The following is a 20,439-nucleotide window of genomic DNA, read 5'->3' as shown; positions in this document are numbered from 1 at the left end:
CACTGTCTGTTTTTTATGTTTTATTTATATTCCTGCAGAACCAATGTGGGGTATGGAATATACAATATATAATATAATATACAATATATAATATAAAATAAAATAAAAATGGATGGCACCATGAAAGAAAGTATTGAATGTAGATGAAATATTGAGTGTTCAATATAAAGGATCAAATATATAAATATATAAACATAAATATATAAAGGCGACTCGAGTTTCAGGGCTATTTCCCTTCGTCATGGCCGGTATGACAGACTTTAACAGTCCGTTAAAGTCTGTCATACCGGCCATGACGAAGGGAAATAGCCCTGAAACTCGAGTCGCCTTTATATATTTATGTTTATATATTTATATATTTGATCCTTTATATTGAACACTCAATATTTCATCTACATTCAATACTTTCTTTCATGGTGCCATCCATTTTTATTTTATTTTATTTTATATTATATATTGTATATTATATTATATATTGTATATTCCATATTCTATACCCCACATTGGTTCTGCAGGAATATAAATAAAACATAAAAAACAGACAGTGTTGGAACTCTTTTAAACAAAATAATATATATATATATATATACACACATATACATACTATGTAAACTCTGTATATTTACACATGTATAATTTTAGTTATTTGTAAATTTTTATTATTATTCAAAATATGTTTGATATTTTTACAGAATTTTACTAAAAATGATTTCTGCAGAGAGAAACCTCACCAAATACAACCCTTTCCATATAAAGACATGTAGAATCCCGTATAATCTGACCTCACCCAAAGTAGGTTAGTTGCTGCAATACCTTAACTGGCTTACTTAAGCAGTTACATTGTGTTTAATCATGAGCCTTGTCATTGCTTTAGATTTGGTGATATTATAGTGTTTTAGTGTATCACCATAGCCTATGGTATAAAATCTTGCCCTTATCTCAGAGAGATTTTTTTTTCCATTGATAAAAAGATATTTTGTACATGTATACAGGTTTGGACCAAAATGCAGCTAAATTTTTGTAACTATCAATAATGTTATTGTTGTTCTTAACTAAAACAAAAGATTATTATTATCTAAAATAGTTTTCATGTGTCTTGTTGATTTAAAAAAAAAACTTGTTTGTATATTGTCATCTACAAAATCTTTCAAGTCATGCCAGCACAAAGAAAAAGAAGAAATGCTAATGTGATGATAATGATGATGGTGAAAGTGGCTGTAAGATTATGGAGTTCTGACTTTGAGATCATGAATTCAAATCTTGCTGATTGGTTGGACACTTTTAGAGAATATCTATTGCTCTGCTTATCCCAGTCTGCCTGGGTAGCATTGTTAGAAAAACCCATTCTGTCTTTGCAAAAACAAAATAATGCTTATAGTCTATTTGACAGTTGATCTGTTCACATTGGAAAGATTTATTCTGTCTTAACAGAAAAAAAATTATCTCAACAGTTTCTATAGAGAAAAAATTATGTTCAGGTTACACTGTGGCACACTGAGCATCATCTCGTAGCATACCAGTTGCAGAGCACTGCTCTAGATCTATGTTACATAGATCTACAAATGGATATCAGTGTGCCATAGTGTAATCTGAACATTTTTTTCTCTATACTTTTTGTTATATTTTAAGTTCAGGTGTGCTGCCGAATTTTGAAAAGAATATATGTGTATCACAAGTGAAACAAGTTTGTGGAGAACTAATTTAGAGAAAAATTTGTATATTTGCTTATAAGTGTAAACATAACTGGGTGGTTAAAAAGCTTGCTTCCCAACCATGTGGTCTTGGGTTCAGTCTCACTGCATGGTGCCTCGGGAAAGTGCTCTTTGCTAATCCCAGACTGACCAAAGCCTTGTGAGTGGATTTGGTAGATGGAAACTGAAAGAAGCCTCTTTTATGTGTGTGTGTGCACTCTTGTCTTGATACCACGAGACAGTAGCAAACGAGCATGATTGTCATACAAGTGAGGTTGATCATTTCTAGTCTTTTGTGGAAAACGGGTCTGATTGTGGAGAGAAACAGGTGAGGTTTTGCGACAGGAAGGGAATCTGGTTGAAGAAAATCTTCCTCATTATAACTGGTGTATAATCCATATGTTCCTGTCTATCAGTGGCTGGTATTTCAGTAAGCACATGATTTCAAGAAGCCTATCTGTGGTCACTGATATCCAACTGGATTACTGTTATGGGTCAAAGTAGTTGTTAATGACAGCCCATGTGTTGTCATTCTCCATCCCCATCAACCTTCAAATGACGAAGAAACATAACATTAAATCCACTGGACAGTTCTTCTTCTTAACAGTGACTTGTCAGAATATATGTTCTTGGAATTCCTTTTCCACCTTTTTTCTTTTTATGATGATAATAAAAAAGATAGTAATAATTATTATTACTGTTTCTGTTAAAAGGATTGTGGGCTGCCAGAATTGTGTTGGAGAAAATGCCTTTTGATATGTTTCCCATACTAGTGCCATGTAAAAAGGACCTGGTACACTCTGTAAAATGGTTGACATTAAGAAGGGCATCCAACTGCAGAAACCAATTGGAGTCTGGTGCAGCTTTCCAGTTTGCCAGCTCCTATCAAACTGTCCAGCCCATGCCAGCATGGGAAACAGACATTAAATGATGATGCCTTCACATTCTGCCAAGGTCACATTTGTTTTTTTCCCTTCTGAGGTGAAGAAAACTAAGTAATGGTGTTGATTTATATGACTGGTATCTTCTCTTAAACTTATGGTTTTGTATCTAAGAAATTATCATTAAGAGAGTGGTGAACTGGTAGAAATAGTAGTGTCAGATAAAATGTCCTGCAGCGTTTTTTTTTCACATTGAGTTATATTGTTACTCAGGATAGGGCCACTTAAATCACCCTATCTCTTCCCTTTCAAATTTGTAGCTTGTGTTTAAGTAGTTGTTGCTTTCACGAGACAGTGAATAGGAGAATTGTTAGAGCACTGGATAAAATTTCTAGTAGTTTTTACATTGTGTATTTAATTTCTGTTGGGGTTAGCTTTGTTTTTTATCCATGAAGTTTGATATAACAAACACCAGGTATATATCGTTGCCTTTCGAGCGAGATCGTTGCCAGTGCCCCTGGACTGGCTTGTGCGGGTGGCACATAAAAGACACCATTTCGAGCGTGGCCGTTTTTCGTGCGGGTGACACGTAAAAGCACCCACTACACTCTCTGAGTGGTTGGCGTTAGGAAGGGCATCCAGCTGTAGAAACTCTGCCAAATCAGACTGGAGCCTGGTGTTGCCATCCGGTTTCACCAGTCCTCAGTAAAATCGTCCAACCCATGCTAGCATGGAAAGCGGACGTTAAACGATGATGATGATGATCCTATCAACTTGCTTCACTCTCAGATTATGATAGAAATTAGTGTTTCAGGTAATTATTTTCAGAAGGGTTTGTTGGGTGTCTGTAAGTTTGGTTGCTGCAAGCTTTTTGAGTTTAGTTTTGTCTGCCAGCACTGTTTCAGTTGTGCCAAATTTGATAAAATAAGCTCTCAGTATGATTGGGATTCATTCAGTCAGTTGTACTTCATCTTACAAATGTGTCTATGAAAGTATGGTTATATATCTACTGGTGAACAAGAAAAAGAAAAGCTCCTACATATAGAAAAAATACTACAGCATACTGAATAAAATATGTTTTAAGCATTTTTCACAAGAAGAATTAATAGGCTAGCATCTTGCTTTTTAACTTACAGGTATGTAATAAGCTTCACTTTTTAGTGATCTGTACAACACTGACCCATGTTATCATCATCATCATCGTTTAACGTCCGCTTTCCATGCTAGCATGGGTTGGACGATTCGACTGAAGACTGGTGAACCAGGTGGTTGCACCAGGCTCTTAAACAATTTAATGATTTCAAATTTGAATGCATCAAAAGAGTTCTCACTGACTTGCATGTAAGAAAAAAAATTCCAAACACAAAAGTTTCACATATTGCATGAAGATGGAAAAAAGCAAAAACAAAAAAAAACCAATGATGTCTCAATGGTTTACAGGAAACACCTTTAAAAAGTTCTACAAGAAGACAGCAAATAACTAAAAATGGTTTATTATCAAGAAGTGTTCGCTGATGGTAAATTAGAGTCCTGAGGCTGATCAGTTGTAATGTCAGGTAAACTTTCTGGTGTCTTCAGCTTGAACACAACTGGGATTTTTTCTAATTTAGGATTGGTTTTTTGTAGCCCACGAATCCAGGTAACAAGAGAAGCCTTTGTTGATGTCCCTGTAATACACATGGCCAATATAGTTCCTTCTGGTTGTTGATGAAGGCTTGTAGATAGACTCAGCTGTGTATGGTGTTCCTCTTCAGTAAAAACATTCCATCCAAACAGATCTGCAATGATGATGGCACAAAAATTAGATTAGTTAAAATGGTTCTTTAATACCTAAATAGCAGTCCCTTACCTCTGATTTAACTAAATCTACAAATGATACCTTTGTACAAAGAAAAGGGAAATTTGTAAGTGGTTGTCTGTGATAAAAGACATCCATCAGTAACTGACATAGTTTTATGAAATTTTATTTTCTTAGCAAGAAGAGGGGTCAGTTGATTGTGACCTTTATAGGTTCTTCAAGAATGATGAAATTGATAGACATTAAGAACATCTGCAGGAAAAATGAGGACAAGGAAGGATTCATAGAGAGAGAGAAAAATATGGAAACTGAGATGCTTATTTTTTTTCTTTAGAGCCTTAATGATAGGATGTTGTTGGCACTCCGTCACTTACGATGTCGAGGGTTCCAGTTGATCTGATCAATGGAACAGCCTGCTTGTGAAATTAACGTGCAAGTGGCTGAGCACTCCACAGACACGTGTACTCTTAACGTAGTTCTCGGGGATATTCAGCGTGACACAGGGTGTGACAAGGCTGACCCTTTGAATTACAGGCACAACAGAAACAGGAAGTAAGAGAGAGAGAAAGTTGTGTTGAAAGAGTAGAGCAGGGTTCGCCACCATCCCCTGCTGGAGCCTCGTGGAATTTTAGGTGTTTTCGCTCAATAAACACTCACAATGCCTGATCTGGGAATCAAAACCGTGAGTCCGCTGCCCTAACCACTGGGCCATTGCGAACCACAACCAGAATCAAAACTCATTTCAAGACTTTTTTCTAGAACTAGGTCAAAGTAACATTATTAGATGTGTTTTTTCTTTTTAAAATTAAAAAAAAAAGATGTTCTGAAAGTTTGACATAAAAATTATCATGTCAGAATAGAGGGAGGGACATTTTAGGTATTCAGGTATGGATTACTTAAACAATGAGAATATTTTCAGCTGCTAACCCCAGATAACAGCATAATGGCATGTACTCTCATTCAATTGGAAAGCCTGAAAGAAGCAGGCTAATAGGACTAGCTTAACACCACAAAATCACAGAAGTATTAAGATTTGAACTGTTAGCTTCATGATTTATAGTACAAGCACCTTAACATTGTGTTAAAGAAACACAGTAGAGAACAGCAGGATTAAACAACTTTATTTAATGGCTGGAGTTAATTTTCTTTTTTGTTTTTAACTTAAAATGTTGAGTCAACCAAATCAACAGCAACTCAGCCTACCAACAATTCTAATTACATCCACTAACAAAAAATCCATAAAAAAGCCAAATCTCATACTCTATCAATATAAAAAGGAAGGATGCATTGAACAAGGAAGTCATGACTATGTCATAAAACAGATGGTCATGGATTGATTGTAAATTGTAAGTTGGCTTGATCAGGTTTGAATTGAGCATAAACGACAACTCTCAGATCCATAACTAACATTCATCAAGCTATGACATTTTAGAAATATTTTCCATTTACACTCACTCTCTCTGATAGCTACATTAACTGAGGTCAATATGTTTTGAAGTGAAAAGTCAACATAATATGGGACATTGCACTCATCTCAAGCTCAACCCTGTCATACTATAGAAAGCAATACAAGATATGTTAGTTAACATTATATTGCTTTAGTTTTATCAGTAATGTAATTTGCAAAGGTTATTTCAATAAACAATCATATCAGGGCAAAAAATAGGACTAGAAAAACAAGCAACAGTAACAGGAGCAGCAGCAGTAACTATTGACAAAATAAGAACCAAGACGTTTAGTCAATGTTGAATTGTATTACTAATTACAGAGTTGGTAACTTGAGGTATTAAGTGGGACAACATCCAGGTATGGTGGTGTAGATATGTGTGTGTGTATATATATATATATATGTGAAGGTGCAATGGCCCAGTGGTTAGGGGTCATAGGATCGCGGTTTCGATTCCCAGACTGGGCGTTGTGAGTGTTTATTGAGCGAAAACACCTAAAGCACCATCAGGCTCCGGCAGGGGATGGTGGCGAACCCTGTTGTTCTCTTTCACCACAACTCTTTCTCACTCTTACTTCCTGTAATTCAAAGGGTCAGCCTTGTCACGCTGAATATCCCTGAGAACTACGTTAAGGGTACACGTGCCTGTGGAGTGCTCAGCCACTTGCGCGTTAATTTCTTGAGCAGGCTTTTCCGTTGATCGGATCAACTGGAACCCTCAACATCGTAAGCGACGGAGTGCCAACAACAAATATATATATATACACACACACACACACATATATATATATATATATATATATATATATATATATATATATATATATATATATATATATGTATGTGTGTGTGTGTGTGTGTGTGTATATAAGAGGAATTATATGCAGTGCACAAGAGAGGAAATTGTGCTGGTTTGGTCAAGTGATGCAGATGGATGAGGACAGTTGCATAAAGAAGTGCCAATCTCTTAGAGTGGAGGTAAGTTGTGGAAGGGGGAGATTGAGAAAGACATGGGACGAAGTACTGAAGATTGACTTCAAAATGCTGAACCTTATGAAGATGAGAGAGGACCAAGGTATGTGATACATTGCCCACTGCAACAGAATTGATAACTTAAAGCCAAAATGCTACATAAAAAAAGGATTAGTTTGTATGTTGGAGGCATGTAAAAAGTACTGGTGATGATGCTGTGTAAAAAACACCCAGTACACACTGTAAAGTGGTTGGTGTTAGGAAGGGCATCAAGCTGTGGAAACCATGCTAAAACAGACTATGGAACCTGGTGCAGTCCCTGGTCTAGCCAGTTCCTATCAAGCTGTGCAAGCCATGCCAATATAGAAACAAACGTAAAATGATGATTATGTATACATTATATACAGACTCACATATATGTAGGCATGGCTGTATGCTGAGAAGTTTGTTTCCCAACTGCATGGTTCTGGGTTCATTCCTACTGTGTGACACCTTAAGCAAGTGCTTCTACTGTAGCTTTGGGCTGGCCAAAGTATTGTGAGCGGACTTGGAAATGTTTTACATTTATTTTTCTATGTTAGAACCGATGAAATGAGTTTTCTGTAGCAGCGAAAGTTTGAACAGGTTTATAATTCTTCCTATCAACAACCACTCCACTGTGAAGCATACAGTTTTAGATTTGCTGTCAGTTACACAAACTCAATGAAACAAAAGTGGAGTGTGTGAAGTGCAGGATGAAATCTGTTATAATATTTAGCTATGTTCCTCTACAATCTGAGTTAAAACCCTGCAAGTTTGAATCTGCCTTTCTTCAATCTGAGATTGGTTAAAATAAGTATATGCTGGAGTTAGTTAAATCAACTATATCCCACCATAAATATGTGGCTTTGTGTCTGATTAAAAATCTTTGTTATAGGTGGAGTTGTGTGGTTTAGAAGATTGTTTTGCAACTCCCTAGTTTCAGGTTTGATCCAACAACTCAGTACATTTGGGAGATGTAATCTATCACCGCCTAGGGTCCATCAAAGCCTTGTCAGTGAAATTTGGTGGAGGGAATTTATGTGGAAGCCTGTTGGGTGTAGAGAGAAAGGACAATGATTTCCGCTTTGGGGAGACGTACACTTAAATCATTGCCTTGTTTAACATCACCACATGGCTTTTAGGTGGCTTTTGTAGAATCTACTCTGTTGCAAGCATTTGGACCAGGTCTCTGATCTGAGGATAACTTCCCTTTCTTCTGCCAATCTCGGAAATCCTGAAAAGGGTCATGGCTAATATACTATTCCTATTCTAACTCATAAAAAAAATAAATAAATAAAAGAAAAACAAATTGCAGTGAAACTTCTTGTGAATAACCTGGCTAAATGCTTGCAGTACTTTGTAAATTTCTATTTTTATACTGAGTTCAAATCTCACAAAGAGCAGTTGCTTATCCTTTCAGGAAGATAAAGCAAGTACCAGTGATGTACATGTGTTAATTCAATTATCTTGCCCCATCCCTACAAATCTTTGGTCTTGTAATAACATAAAGTATACATAATTACAATGATAATAACTGTGGTAGATTGGAAAATCATTAAAGCTTTGAAAAAATGCCTTGCAATATTTTTTACAGCCCTTTAGTTCTCAGTTTAAATCCCACTGAAATCAATTTTAACTCTCCTGAGTCATGTACTGGAGTTGAGAGTATCAACAAACCACTCCCTTAAAAAATGCTGTCTTTGTGCTTAAATTAGAAACAATATAAAGATAACAATTATAATCACTGCTTACATTATCAGAGTTGACTTTACTCGTTATTTTCCCAGAGTCATTAAAATTATTATCATTCATATATTAGGTTTGAGCTAACTATCACACTGTCACAAATTAGTACCAACTATACATTAGGAACAGGTCAACCAACCATAATATCAGCACAAATTTGTGGCCTCTTGCCAATGTTTGAAATCGGTTTCATTAATACTGTATTAATACAATGCAATAGGTGCAGGCAAGGTTATAGGCACATGTACAAGTGTATTCACTTCCTAACCAAGTGCTTTTGGGTTCAGTGTCACTGCATGGCACTTTGGATAAGCTTCTTCTACTATAGTTTTAGGCCAACCAAAACTTTAGAATGTATATGATGTATAGAAACTGAAAGAAGCCTGTCATATATATATATATATATATATATATATATATATATATATATATACACACACACACACACATACATATATGTATGCACATTTCAAGATCATAACGAGGCATAACTACAGGGTTCCCCCATTCCAAAACACTTTCACCGGAAATTTTTGTATATTCGGATTCTACATAGTAAATACTATATGCATAGAAAATTTCATTAAAAAATATTCATTTTTCTGAAAGTTATGACCTCCCAAAGTCTGGGGGTAAAACCCTGTAGTTATGCCCATAACGATTCCATCTTTTTCCTATGTGGGAAAAACAGGACCACATTTAACCAACACGTACTTCTTTAACTCGGCAGTGTGTGATTTGAAAGAATATTGGTTGCTGTTTCTTGCATATCGGAAGACAAAGTAGAGATTTACTTGTTTGCTAGGATTACGTGGGTGTGGTAGGTTAAGCTATTGGGCTACGTATTGGTCACAAGAACGGTACTTTAAATATTAGTAATACAATTGAAGCACAAGGGACATAACTCTGAAAGAGGAAACAAAAACTAGATTCTTTACATCGCAGTGGGAAAGACGTTATCGTCATCGTTTTTACGTCTACTTTCTCTATGCTGGCAAGGGTTGGACAAGACTTAATGAGACAATATTCTATGATTAGATACCTTTCTTAATACTAAATTTGGTAATTGTTCAGTTTAGGGATATTAAAAAAGTAAATAAAAATTAAGGAGGTGATAACTAGTAAAGCGACATAAATAAGTCACCTTATTGTTACACAACATAAATACTGGATTTTATTGACTTTGGAATTGATTAGAATGGTACGTGGAAGACCAGCGGGACCGCAATTCATTGTTCCTGAAATCCAAATCGTCAACTGTGAATCAATATCGGAATATCACCCAATTAGCCGAATCACGAGATAAGATTCTTCAGTGGTTGGCACGGCGTCGACTAATTATGAATTTAGACACGTGCGAAAATTGTAATTCGCCATGTTACCTTACTACAGTATTCGTTGTTTGACACATAAAGCGCGACGGGCCACGATCATGGCCGTCAGGCACAGGTCGAAAGGCTACGATCGTGGCCCAGATAGATGCATTTAATTTATGGGCGTTTGTTGGGAGTCTAATGTCACTCAAACGCTCCGATACCCCCCCAGAATGCTAGAGGACTAATACTTCAACTAATGACTTTTCAGATGATGTAAAACTTGCCACCATTATATGCTAAGAAGATATTTTAACAATTTTTTTGTTTTTTATGTGTGCATGGTAGTCTCATTTTCATAAAATGTGTTCAGCAGTCCATGCTATGTAAGTGCAAATCCCAGCGCTTTATGGGTTAACAGTAAGTTACTAGTTATCTCCCTTTTAATTTTTATTTACTTTTTGATATCTCTAAACTGAACAATTACGCTAAATTTTCTTGTTTTCAAAGCATACTTTATCTCATGTCTTCACACATCGAACCACAAAACTTCTGGATCTTTTGTTTATGGGGGACAGTTATAATAACGTCACCGCTGCCCAAGCAGTGATAGTTTGAAAACGCGTGCGCACACCCCAACGGACTTTCGTATAGTTTACGTCTACCAGAGTTCACTATTTTCTGCTTATCAAACACTCACATACTCAATTCTTCCTTCTACCAGGTCTATATTCATCTGATGAACACGAGGCTACAGTAGAACTCTTGCCTGAGGTGCAACACAATAGGATTAAACTCAAAATCCATGTCTTTGTGGAGCAAACTTCTTTGCCACAATATGCCAAATAAACCACCTCACCCATCTAACCAGAGATAAGATAGATGTAAAATATCGACAAAAACAGGAATAATCATCGGTCCAAGGAGACGAGTTATGGATTTAATCAACTCGTGTTTATTTTATTAACCCCAGTGAGATGAAAACCAATGTCCACTTTGTCAAGATTTTGAACTTGGATTGCAAATAGATTTAACTAAATACTATGAGCTATTTTGTCTGGTGTGCTACAATTCTGTCTTCTATCACCTTCCATAATAATCCTTTCTATGATAGGCACAAGGCCTGAAGTTTGGTGGAGGGCGCTAGTCGCTTACATTGATCCAGTACACAACTGGTACTTATTTTATGGACTTTAAAAGGATAAAAGGCAATGTTGACCTTGGCAGAGTTTGCATCACCTTCCATAATATTGATAATAAGTGTTTCAAATTTTAACACAGTGCTAGTCATTTTAGTGGGACGGAGTTAGTTGTATGTTTCCCCTTTTCTCCACTCCCCACCAGTACCCAATTGGTACTCATTTCATTGACACTGAAGGGATGAATGGTAAAGTTGACCTTCCAGAATATAAAGAGCCAGAAAAAATGCCACTAAACATTTTGCCCAAATTACTAAGCTCACCACCTTAACAATGGTTTCAGATTTTGGTACAAGGTCAACAATTTTAGAAGGAAGGGCTTAGTTGATTACATCAACCGCAGTACTTGACTGGTACTTTATTTTATTGACCCCCAAAGGGATGAAATGTAATGAGTGGGATTTAAATTCAGTACTAAAGAGACAGAGGAAATGCTGTTAAGTATTTTATCTGATGTGTTATGAATTCTGTTATCTAACTGCTTTAATAAAAAACAACTGATTTAAATTTTGACACAAGGTCAGCAATTTTAAAGGGGAAGGGGTTTGGCAATTACCTCGAGCACTGTGCTTAACTGGTACTTATTTTATGGGAGTTAAACTCAGAACCTAAAGTGCAGAAGAAATACTGCTAAATGTTTTGTCCACTGTGCTAATAATTCTGGCAGTAAGAAAAAAATTTCTACAGAAATTCTTGGAATTAATGAATATTAAAGGTTAGACTGTTTCAGATAGAACTGTTTCTTCAGACATTTAAAACAAGATTTTGTTTATGAAAATAATCTTAATGTTTACCATCAGCATCATCATCCTCATTTAACTTTTTTCCTGCTTCTACAGCTTTCAGAGATTCGTTAGGGTTTTTCTCAGCTATCAAGACGAAGTAAGTTTGAAGCACGTTTCTCAACCACACTGTGTGACCGCCCTCCACCGTCAGAGGGGATAACTCATCATGTTTATTCAGAAGTTCCTGCTGTGAGGGACTTTGGGCACTTGCAATGAATGTGTTCACCTCAGGGTCTTTCTCAATTTCTGTTGTCTGGTAAAAGAAATCATTGAATGAAGGTTACCAGTAAAGGAAAAAATGTACTGAATGATGATGATGATGATGATGATGATGATGATGATGATAATAAGGATGATGATGAAGGCAATGGCGTCCAGGAAGAGAATAAGAATGTCTATTCATTTGTTTAACATTCATTTTTAAATACTAATATGGGACGGAGGAGATTTATTTGAAGCAGGATTTTTATGGTTGGATGCTCTACCAGTTGCTAACCCATACCTTTTTATTGACCCAAAAGTTTTTAATGTCATTGATCTTTGGAAGTACAGTGTGACCAGTTACAATATCAACAAGAAATGTACATCATTTCACTGTTTTGATCAGGCAGTGACATGTGACATTATGGTATGTCAGCATTTATGCTAATATGCATGTGTGTTGTGTGCACATACTCAGACACTCTACCAATTATGGCAACGAGGGTTCCAGTTGATTTGATCAATGAAATAGCCTGCTTGTGAAATTAACATGTAAGTGGCTGAGCACTCCACAGACATGCATACTCTTAACATAGTTAACATTTTAAAACCACGATTCAACTGTAATACCAGTAGAGTTGATTATAAGATCAGAATTCAATTTGATTTAAAAGTAGCGTTATCACCTTCAACTGAATACCAATGCAGGAAGCTTGTTTGAAATAGTTCACTTTGAGAATGTCATAAGTGATGGACCCGTGATGAAATTGCAGCAACTAGGATGCATAATTGAAAACAGAGCAATGTGTAGTAGCTGCAGCAGAAACATGTGTTGGTCATCATCACCAAGGGCTACACAAATGAGAATGAGCAAAAAATTAGACAATGGAAAGAGTGCAGCATGTCTGAACTGTTGCACTGCACCCCATTCAATTCATTGCTGCATGTTGGAGTGTGCAGTATGATCCTTTATTAGGCAAAAATCATCATAGTATATCTTGTGGCTAGCACCTAATTGTTAAGTCACCTACCTGTGTTCCCTAGGTCTGTTTGGGGTTAAACACATGCAACCCCCCCCTCCCCCCACATACTGCCAATGTTGCTGCCAACAACAACACATATTGTTATTTAATGGTTAATATTAAACAAAATATAGTTCAATTTACCCAAAAGAGAGAGATTTTGTTTTCTAAGTCGACAGCCATTCTCTTCAATGCTAATATAGCCAAATATGTTGGATCTTCCGGAAGATACAGTGGAACATGATATGGATTTAAGTTTTTCATTTTTGGTAGCCAATACATCATTCGTTGGTATTTACGAAATACATGAGCTTTTAATCCAAATATTTCTGACAGAATTATCCCAAACTCCATGTCAGGGATGACAGCTAGAGAAAATTACAAAAAGAAAAAAAAAAAAAGCCACAATTTAAGAAACTGGGGTCTTAATTCATATAATGTAAAAACTTAAAAAAACAACAATAAATAATATGACATTAATATCATCATCATTGTTTAACATCCACCTTCCATGGGTGGGATGGTTTGACAAGGGTTGGCCAGGCAGAAGCCTGCACCAGACTTCTCTAACTGTTTTGACATGATTTTTACAGCTGGATGCCCTTCCTAACACGAACCACTCAGCAAAGTGGACTTAGTGTTTTTTATGTGGCACAAAGTTAAGGCCCAAAAGTGGCCCCTAAAACTATAAAACTGAGGAAGAACAGAAGGGAGATTGGGTGATGATCTTAGAGATGAGGGATGGTAAGAGAAGAGGAAAGCAGAATGTAGCAGGTAACAGAGGAAAAGAAAGGGATTAGTGATAGGGTTATGAAAAAAGGAGGGATAAAGCTGAAAAGGTGTTAGAGTGTTTTTTGTAAGGGAGAGGTTTAGGGCTATCCAGCATTATAAATGGTGAATATGGACAAAAGATGTAAGGAAATATGAAGGGAACAATAGATTAGGATGGAGAGAAAATCCTTAGTGTGTCAGTAAAGAAAAGAGAAGTGCAAGGGGAGTTGGGTGAATAGGTCAGGAGAAGAAAGACAAGAAGAGGTGTTAAGGGGGCAGAGAAGCTGTGGGGAGAGGGCAGTGAGAGAAATGAAGGAAGAGGGAGAGGAACAAGAAATAGATACTGGAGAGTAAATAATAATAACAAGTGCAATAACAAAAGTTTCTGATTTAGGCTCAAAGCCAACAATTTCAAGGGAAGGAAATCAGTTGGATCTTTTTTAAAACGGGGGCCACATTTTTCATTAACGAAACACTTTGAAACTTGGAACACTGGTAGAATGTGTCATATAAAACATCTTTTTCTCTTAGTCTTCTTTAAAAAAAAAGAAATCCATAAATTATTCCATGTTAAAGTTGTCGTATTTCTGTAATTTCAACCAATCACTGATGTCCATTCAGCCGATATACATTAAGTGCCGACTACATAAACAAACGATTCTTCGTTTTATTTGCTTTTTTCATTTTAAATTTGCTTTAACCCTAACTCTAACCCTAACCCTAACCATAGGGTTAGAGTTAGGGTTAGGGTTAGGGTTAGGGTTAAAGCAAATTTAAAATGAAAAAAACAAATAAAACGAAGAATCGTTTGTTTATGTAGTCGGCACTTAATGTATATCGGCTGAATGGACGTCAGTGATTGGTTGAAATTATCGAAATAAGACAATTTTTTACATGAAATAAATTCGAATACAAAAATATTTTTCTGTTCTATAACACAAAATAGATAAGTATACGAAGTTTGAAAGTCTTTCGGTACCAAAAGCACTACGTAAAACATTAATGAAAAATGTGGCCCCCGTTTTAAAAAAGATCCAATCAGTTGACATCACGTGACCCCAGTACTTGACTGGTACTTTTATTCTACTGACCCAGAAACAATGAAAGGCAAAGCTGGGATTTAAAATTGTAATGATTTTGATTTTGTTAATAATAAAAATGATTTCACTAATAATGATAGTGATGATGTTAATAGTTATTGAGACTTCAAATATGCTGCCAATTTTTCATTTCTGACTTACCATTACGTTCCATTGTATCCAACATGTCAATTACACATTGCTGCTGTTTTGGATAGTGCATCATCTCCACTTGCCATGTATTTTTGGGGATCATCTTATACTTGGGAAAGACTTCAAGAATTTTTTTATATGATGATAGATCCCTTTCTGAGCCAAATGCTTTAAGCTTGTTGACTGCAGCATAAGCAAATTCCACATGACCACGGCGGTATACATTTTCTTTTATAATATAACCATCCACTGCTGCTTTGAACATAGCACGGTTCTTTTCTTTTTCTGCAAACTGATCAAAATAATCCTGAGAGTGGATTATCAACCTTTTCTCTTTTTCAATTTGTTCTTGTTTTTCTTTTTTCCCATATTTGAGTGATGACAAAGAGAGAGTTCGAAAAGGCTGTTGTAATGACAAGTGTGACAGTCTATGGACTTGGTGTAATCTTTGGAAAAGATCTGGAGGCAGAATTACTTTCGATAATACCAATCTTCTAACACAACAGATTCCTCGTATGACACAAGGTGACATTTTGTTGACAGTGATCCTAGAAATAGCAAACAAAAATAATTATCAACCAAATATTTATAAGAAACAGAAATGTTGAGCTGGAAACCAGTAAAAAAAAAAAATCTGAATCTATTTATGAGGTTTATAACTTTTGAGAACTTTGAGAGTTTTTGATAAATAAGAAACCGTTATTTAAATTTTGCTGTATCTTAGCAGGGTTGTTATGCCAATAATAAACCCACAACTATGTTTGATAAAGTCCTTTCATCACCATTTGCAACTTCATCAATGATATGCTCATCTATTTCAGTCTGCATCAAACCTGTCTAGAATAATTAAATAATTTACTAATCAAACAATTGATAAGCTAATTGGTTAAATGGTTAACCAGTGCATGTGTTTATTATTGGTGTAATAATAAACTGTGCAATTGTGTAGAGGTTATGAAAATAGTTTAAAAAAACATCACAATATATAAAAAAATGTGCTACTAGACTGGCTCCTGTGCAGGTGGCACGTAAAATACACCATTTTGAGCGTGGCTGTTGCCAGTACCACCTGACTGGCCTTCATGCCAGTGACACGTAAAAGCACCCACTACATTCTCGGAGTGGTTGGCGTTAGGAAGGGCATCCAGCTGTAGAAACTCTGCCAAATCAGATTGGAGCCTGGTGTAGCCACCTGGTTCGCCAGTCCTCAGTCAAATCGTCCAACCCATGCTAGCATGGAAGGTGGACGTTAAACGATGATGATGATGATGATGATGAATATTCCACAAAATAAATCTTGTTTAATCATGGTGATAGATATAGATGACACAGAGTATGTGATATTCATGCCTTTCTCAAAGAATAAATGAAGAGAATTGCTTTAACTAAAACAGGTTATTGAACTAAATTCATTTGAGTTTCTCAACAGATATTGATTGCTGACTGATAAAGGTGAAAGATCCTGTATTTCAGTTACATGGGATATCTTATCTATAACAATATATGGAATATCTTCATGTATATAATGATAGAAGGGATATCTACCATGATGAATGAAAGATGCAGAAAAGAGCAGATAAGTATTAAATTTCTGTTTCAGTCATAGAAAAGTGTTGGATAGTTCTACAATCACTTAGATTTGTACAAATTGTTGAAAAATATCCTTTTACTATTTTAATGGTTTCAGTTATTGAACTGTGGCCATGCTGGGGGTTTATATACTTATTTTTTGACCTCTATTTATTGACACAAGTAAATAGAAACATGAAAATGGATACATGCAAGCATACAAGTATGTGAAGGGTTACTGAACAATTTCTATCAACCAAATTCCTCTTTGAAGGCACTGTCAGGACTAGAACGTAAGGCACTTGCCCAAGAGGTGTATAGTGAGACTGAATCCAGAATCCTATAGTTGCAAAACAATCTTAACCAAATTACCATACTTACATCTACATCTATTTATCAGTTGAATTACTTTCAAATCCCCACTTCACAACCATGAAATATGAGTTAAGTTAGGGCTAACATCCTTAATACATAGAATATCAGAAAACTAACTAGGATAACAATGTGAAAGCAAAATAATTAAAACATGATCAGCCCTGATCTATGATGAAAGACATCCAGCTGTGACATTTCTATCCCTTTACACACACACACACACACACATATATATATATATATATATCATCATCATCATCGTTTAACGTCTGCTTTCCATGCTAGCATGGGTTGGACGATTTGACTGAGGACTGGTGAACCAGATGGCTACACCAGACTCCAATCTGATTTGGCAGAGTTTCTACAGCTGGACGCTCTTTCTAACACCAACCACTCGGGGAGTGCAGTGGGTGCTTTTACGTGCCACAGGCACAAAGGCCAGTCAGGCGGTACTGGCAACAGTCACGCTCAAAATGGTGTATTTTACGTGCCACTTGCACAGGAGCCAGTCCAGTGGCACTGGCAACGATCTCGCTCGAATGTCTCTACACGTGCCACTGGCACAAGTATCAGGAAGGCGACGCTGGGCACAGGTGCCATCACGATTTCGCTTGCCCCAACAGGTCTTCGCAAGCCGAGTTTCGTGTCCAATGAAAGTGACGACATTGGCATGGGTGCCAGTCGTCGAATTTAGTTCGATTTCGATTTCACTTGCCTGAATAGGTCTTCGATATATATATATATATATATATCTAAGTCATCACTTTGTATATCTGTCATTAAATGTGGCCTTTTTTTTTTAAAGTGTAATGGACAGGAAATTTGTCTATACGTTTCAAACAGCTTGAGCAACAGCTGACAATGCAGAGTGTCCCTTGCTCGCTCAAAACCAAAAGTTTGTTAGAAGTTTCGAACCTTTTCAGGTTTCAAGCTTGAACATGAACATCTGCCTTTTTATGGTGACAATCTAGGAAATGTTGGTAGCGTTTTGAATGTGTATTGGCACCAGACAAGATTCTATAGATTCTAGAAAACTTTGCTGGTATGTGAAAGCTACTGGTACAATAGCATTGTCATAGTAGTAGGTGTACAATGGTTTCATCAAAGTAGTAGCTTCACAGTCGAGCCATCAATGTAGTACATGTATAGTAACACCCTCAATGTATAGGTATACAGTGGACCTATGAAGCTGATAGCTATAGAGAAGTGGAAGAATTAGAAAAAAAGCTATGAAATCAAACTATCCCTAATAATTTGAGATTTATCAATATTTATTTTGTTAACAATCTATTAAATACGAAGACATAATCTACTAAAAAATACACTACTCTATTCATTAGGCAGGTAGAATAAACATTGCGTTTGACTATATCGGTGTATAATATTAAAATCATAATTTACAAGGCAACTTCATTGATATGACACCGCAATCATTGCTAATTGTGTCCCTTGCACCGATAGCGGCGTGAACTCTCTTTTAGGGAGATTAAGTGGTGTTTATGTTGATTTTACTAGTTTTAGTGATGTTAGTGACTGTAAAACATCAGCATATAACTGAAGCAGTTTCGAACTCAGTAGACACCGTGACCATTACATTAATTCAATAGTGTTTGCCAGTGCACGAAATAAAGAAAATAGGGCGATCTTACTGTACGCGTACCGTAAGATCGCCGAAAATAGTAATTCCTTATAGGTTACATAGAGGCCGGGTAGAGTCCTATCGGGTTCAAAAGGTTGAAAGCTAAGTCACTCCACATACACACAACCCCAATCCTCCTCATACATAAATATATGTCAGAGTAATATCGTCCTTGACTGATGTCGGTCCTCTTAGACTGGGGAAGTTACATCGAGATTCAGTTATTAAACTGTCATTACTGACAAGTAATAAATGTAATAAAAACTAAACAGAGGAAAGCAAACAGACAAAAAATAATTAAGCCTAAGAATTTTAAATTAATTAAAGACGAGGGAAAAAAACTTCTTTAGCTTTAGTTAATATCAGTTAAAGAATTATTGGCAAAAACTACTTTCAATTTTTGTCAGACTCGATAAAATAAATCCTTGAGATTCACAGAAATGTATACAATCTGATAGGAGCAGTGAACTATATAATAAAATACGAAGTTTTTCTGTTTTATAAAAAGAAACCAATAACTACCTAAATATAACTAGCTTCCACTTCCATTTGACCTTGTACATGAACTCGACAAATATAAGGTTATACATACATATTCGTGACTGTTCAATCCCTATTTCACCGTACACATATACGTTGTAATCGGTCTAATTAATTTATTTGAATTATCAACTGAGCGATGTTGTGATGATAAAAAAACCCATGCTTCTTTGATCTGTTAAGAAGTGCCATGTGAATAAGCGTCTCTCTCTCTCTCTCTCTGACTTTATCTAATATTAATATTTGGAACAAATAAGCGGTTTATATAGATGATAATAAAACATGGTTTGCGTTAAGGTGTTAAATAAAAAGTTAATTTATGAGCGACAAAAAATAGGTTGGAAGACAATGTTCTTACAAGTATGTCCAGTTACTTTACGTAGCTAAGTTTCCATTAATCATCGTGTAGAATCCTTTAACTGTTTTCTTTCTGATCATTTTCAACGAAAATGCAAGATTTGTTAAAATGAAACGAACACTGTCGTAATGACATTGTTGATAGTAAGAATTACTTCCCCTGAGAAGAAGACTATCAACATTTTCTTCCTTTTCTCTTTGTTCTTTGTTATTTTTTCCCCCAAAAACTTCTCATTAATTCTTGGCCGTTCAACGTTATTTAGTTACTGCCAAGGCTCGCGCTGCTCTCCCTAGGACAGTCACAAAATTTTGTGAGTTCTACTTTACTGCTCCCTTCAAATCATGAATTGCGAAGATTCTGTATGCGGTGGAGCTGGATGATCGGATGGTGGGTAATGTTTCTCCTTGTCCAATCCAGAAAGATGTTGGAAAGCTATAGTGAAAGGATACGTTCCTTGGGTTTTCCGATAGTAGTTTCAAATAAACTTCGCGAAGTTACTGCCAAGAAAAACTTTGGCGAGACAGCTGCCGTTATAAATCTTTGTGACAGAGATAATAAATGGATTTGTTTAAGTTAACGAAATTGTATCACTCTGTCACTGGAAATGTTCCTCAACAACACTTTGTTGTTGATCTTGCCTAGTGATACTCCTTTTTATCCTGAACCTCCTTCTTCTGACATGTTTTCTACTACCGTCTCCTGAGTCTTTTCAGAAAATTCCACATCATCAATCTAATGGTGTAAGGCAGAGGCCCCAATTACCGGACCGCGAACCAGTACCAGACCGTGAATCATTTAGTATAGGGCTGCATTGATAGATTGAACTTTAAAAATTTAATTTCTATTCTATCGACTATCGCAGCATTTTTGCATTATATA

At 36.1% G+C, this 20,439-nt stretch overlaps 1 protein-coding gene across 4 annotated transcripts in view; it reads right to left on the bottom strand.

Moving 5' to 3' along the window:
• Window positions 1-4,049: 4,049 nt before the first annotated feature.
• The window catches only part of LOC106874086 (evolutionarily conserved signaling intermediate in Toll pathway, mitochondrial), a 50,627-nt gene continuing 34,237 nt past the window's right edge, over window positions 4,050-20,439 (bottom strand). For 2 of the 4 annotated variants that reach the window (XM_014921686.3, XM_014921685.3), the window contains exons 2-5: window positions 15,089-15,627; window positions 13,221-13,444; window positions 11,863-12,106; window positions 4,050-4,350 (exon numbers count right to left, since the gene is read on the bottom strand). In XM_014921686.3, coding sequence (XP_014777172.2) covers window positions 4,070-4,350; window positions 11,863-12,106; window positions 13,221-13,444; window positions 15,089-15,611 — 1,272 coding nt within the window. In that variant the 5' untranslated portion in view covers window positions 15,612-15,627 and the 3' untranslated portion in view covers window positions 4,050-4,069. Of the gene's footprint in view, window positions 4,351-11,862; window positions 12,107-13,220; window positions 13,445-15,088; window positions 15,628-19,254; window positions 19,441-19,560; window positions 19,719-20,439 lie in introns of those variants that run through there. The other 2 variants (XM_014921684.3, XM_014921683.3) reach the window with 2 other exon arrangements.

This window comes from Octopus bimaculoides, chromosome 2, assembly GCF_046866305.1.
Source record: "Octopus bimaculoides isolate indiv1 chromosome 2, ASM4686630v1, whole genome shotgun sequence".
NCBI lineage: Eukaryota > Metazoa > Mollusca > Cephalopoda > Octopoda > Octopodidae > Octopus > Octopus bimaculoides.
Note: the sequence above shows the minus strand (reverse complement) of the source record. Positions and strands in the feature narration are given on the sequence as shown.